The sequence below is a fragment of the Apaloderma vittatum genome, unplaced genomic scaffold, assembly GCF_000703405.1.
Source record: "Apaloderma vittatum isolate BGI_N311 unplaced genomic scaffold, ASM70340v1 scaffold8701, whole genome shotgun sequence".
In the NCBI taxonomy this organism is placed as follows: Eukaryota; Metazoa; Chordata; class Aves; order Trogoniformes; family Trogonidae; genus Apaloderma; species Apaloderma vittatum.
Genome location: NW_009700746.1, coordinates 6,309 through 8,543, shown reverse-complemented (window position 1 = coordinate 8,543; position 2,235 = coordinate 6,309). Strand labels below are relative to the sequence as shown.

Genomic DNA, 2,235 nt, shown 5'->3' with positions numbered 1-2,235 from the left:
ATGTAAAGCAGGAGGGCAGTTGTGCTCACCACCAGCTCCCAGACAGCCCCCACACTCCCCACTTCAAGGCACTGAGCACAGTTCCACCCTGGGAAGCTGTACTCACTGTCCTCATCCTCCTCCTGACTGTAGCTCTCGTTCAGGCCATCGGGAAGTTCTTCCTCCGCTTCATCCTGTGGATGGCTCAGCTCCAGCGGTGACTGCTCAGCAGCGACACTGGGGCAAAGGAAATCATATCTGAAGGAGGAGCACACGCTTTCCAGGGCCATAAGACCCAGAAGAACATGAAGCAGCAGGAGGTAACATGTGCAGCCCTTGCTGGTGCTGACGTACAAGTACTCATCCCAAGCTAGCAAGATGGAGAAGGAACGTTCTCCAGAACAGCCAGAAAGAAAGAAGCACAAGGACAACTCCTTCCAGCAGGAGGGCAGAAGCTCCATGTTTGTGCACCCTCCCTGTCATGCATTCACATCCCTTTAGGAACACATCTCTGCCCAGGCAAGAATTGTTGGACCTGGCTCTGCGGAAGGCCACAGCAGGTAGGGCCTCGTGACTGTGCAGGGCTAGAAATACCACACAGCACTTCCACACTGTGGCTGGAGGAGAAGATGGAAGGGATTGGAGCAACCCCAAAGTGCCTGTGTCAAGCTGGGGATTGCAGGAAGGCTCCCCCACACCAGGATGCCACAGAAAGCAGTTTTTCACTGGTACACAGCCCATGGTTATCCTTATAGGTAGCCCCATAGCATCCAGCCCAACCCCACCACAGCACTCCTTCCGGCTCTACCTACTCAAGCTTGCCCAGGAGCACAGCCTGGGCCCTTTTCTCTTCTTTCTCCAGCTGGATGTGAGACATCTGAGTTGCCACTTCAGAGATGGCAGCAAGGTGCGACAGTTCTGCTCTCGCCACCCGGTGCCCACCACACGTGCTTGGCTTGCTCAAACACCGGCAGCCAGCGTTGTGGTTGGGAGAGCCGGTGTAGGAGGACAAGAGACGGGCGCTGACACGCTTAGTGTAGACCACGGCACCATCAGTGCCTGTAAAGCTCAAGTTACCATTAAGGCGATGGCTACTCAGCTCCAAGTTCAGAGGAGTGACGGTTTCCTTGGGGGTGAGCTGCACTAGGAGGTGCTGCCCCAGTTGGACAGGCTGCCCACGTTCGTAAGGTCAGAGCTTTTGACTTCGTGTCCAAAGCCACTGCACGTAGGAGTCTGTCCTGCTCGCTGCTGCACGGCTTGTGTGAGGCCAACTGCCAGTTCCTCCTCTTTTAAGCTGTGTGCTCTCCTCTCGGCATCCTCCTGCGAGCACCGGTCCTTCCTGAGGATTGCACTGCTGGGCACAAGGGTCAAGGAGGGGACCACAGTTGGCTCCAATGCAAGGTCATTGCTTTTCACTGCTCCATTCACCAGGCTGCTGGGGGAGCCGTCATCATCATCCCTGGAGTGGGGCCATGAAGCAGCAGGATTCTTCATGTTCTTGATCTCCAGTGACTGCAGCAAAGGCACTTTAGCACTGCTTGGCTGTAGGAAGTTGTTACTGAGCGCTGGTCTACAGGAGCTGGATGCCTGCTGACCTGAACTGCGGGCAGAGCCTTTGACCCCAGCCCCACAGTGCTCCTCCACCAGCGCAGGCAGCAGGCAGGGTTCCATCAGCAAGGAAGACATCACCTTTCCCGTGACGCAACTGGTGTCAGGAAGGCTTTGGAAAGCAAACCTGTAGGGCTTAGGTCTAAGGCAAGAGTGTCAGCAGAGCAGAGCGCTCCCACCCAGGTCCACGCAGGGCTGGGCCAAGGGCAGGCTCGGGAGTAATGTCACTGGGGTGCGCAGGGCATAGTGACGGTGGGCACAAGAAGTAGGGTTGCTGTGGAGGGATCCCTGAGGGCACAGCAGGCTGCAATCCTGGAAAGCACTCACATACTTCTCTAAATTCCAGGTGGGTTTCGCCTGCTGCCAAGTGTGGTCCCAGGCCTGGTGCGGCTGAGCTCTCCCTGCCAGAAGGGAGCGTGACTCAACTCTGATGCTCTTCTCCTGTTTGGGGCCCAGATCAGCGCGTTTCAGTCCTGCAGAGGCCATGTAGAGCCATAGCATGTGAGGCACAAGCGAGTCAGTCATCTACAGCAGCATCTTTCCTGGCCTGAAATAAGAAAGACAACAGCATGAAAGGTGCCGGTACCCCAGCAGGGCAAAGCAACCAGCCCACAGCCTCAGGATGCGGGCCAAGGCAAGCTGCTTTCC

General features: G+C 56.6%; 1 protein-coding gene across 1 annotated transcript in view; it reads right to left on the bottom strand.

Moving 5' to 3' along the window:
* TTLL4 (tubulin tyrosine ligase-like family, member 4) overlaps positions 1–2,073 on the bottom strand; it is an 18,988-nt gene extending 16,915 nt beyond the window's left edge. The window contains 5 exon segments of the mRNA XM_009878851.1: positions 107–216; positions 792–1,140; positions 1,143–1,803; positions 1,805–1,888; positions 1,891–2,073. Coding sequence (XP_009877153.1) covers positions 107–216; positions 792–1,140; positions 1,143–1,803; positions 1,805–1,888; positions 1,891–2,073 — 1,387 coding nt within the window.
* Between the last annotated feature and the right edge of the window lie 162 nt (positions 2,074–2,235).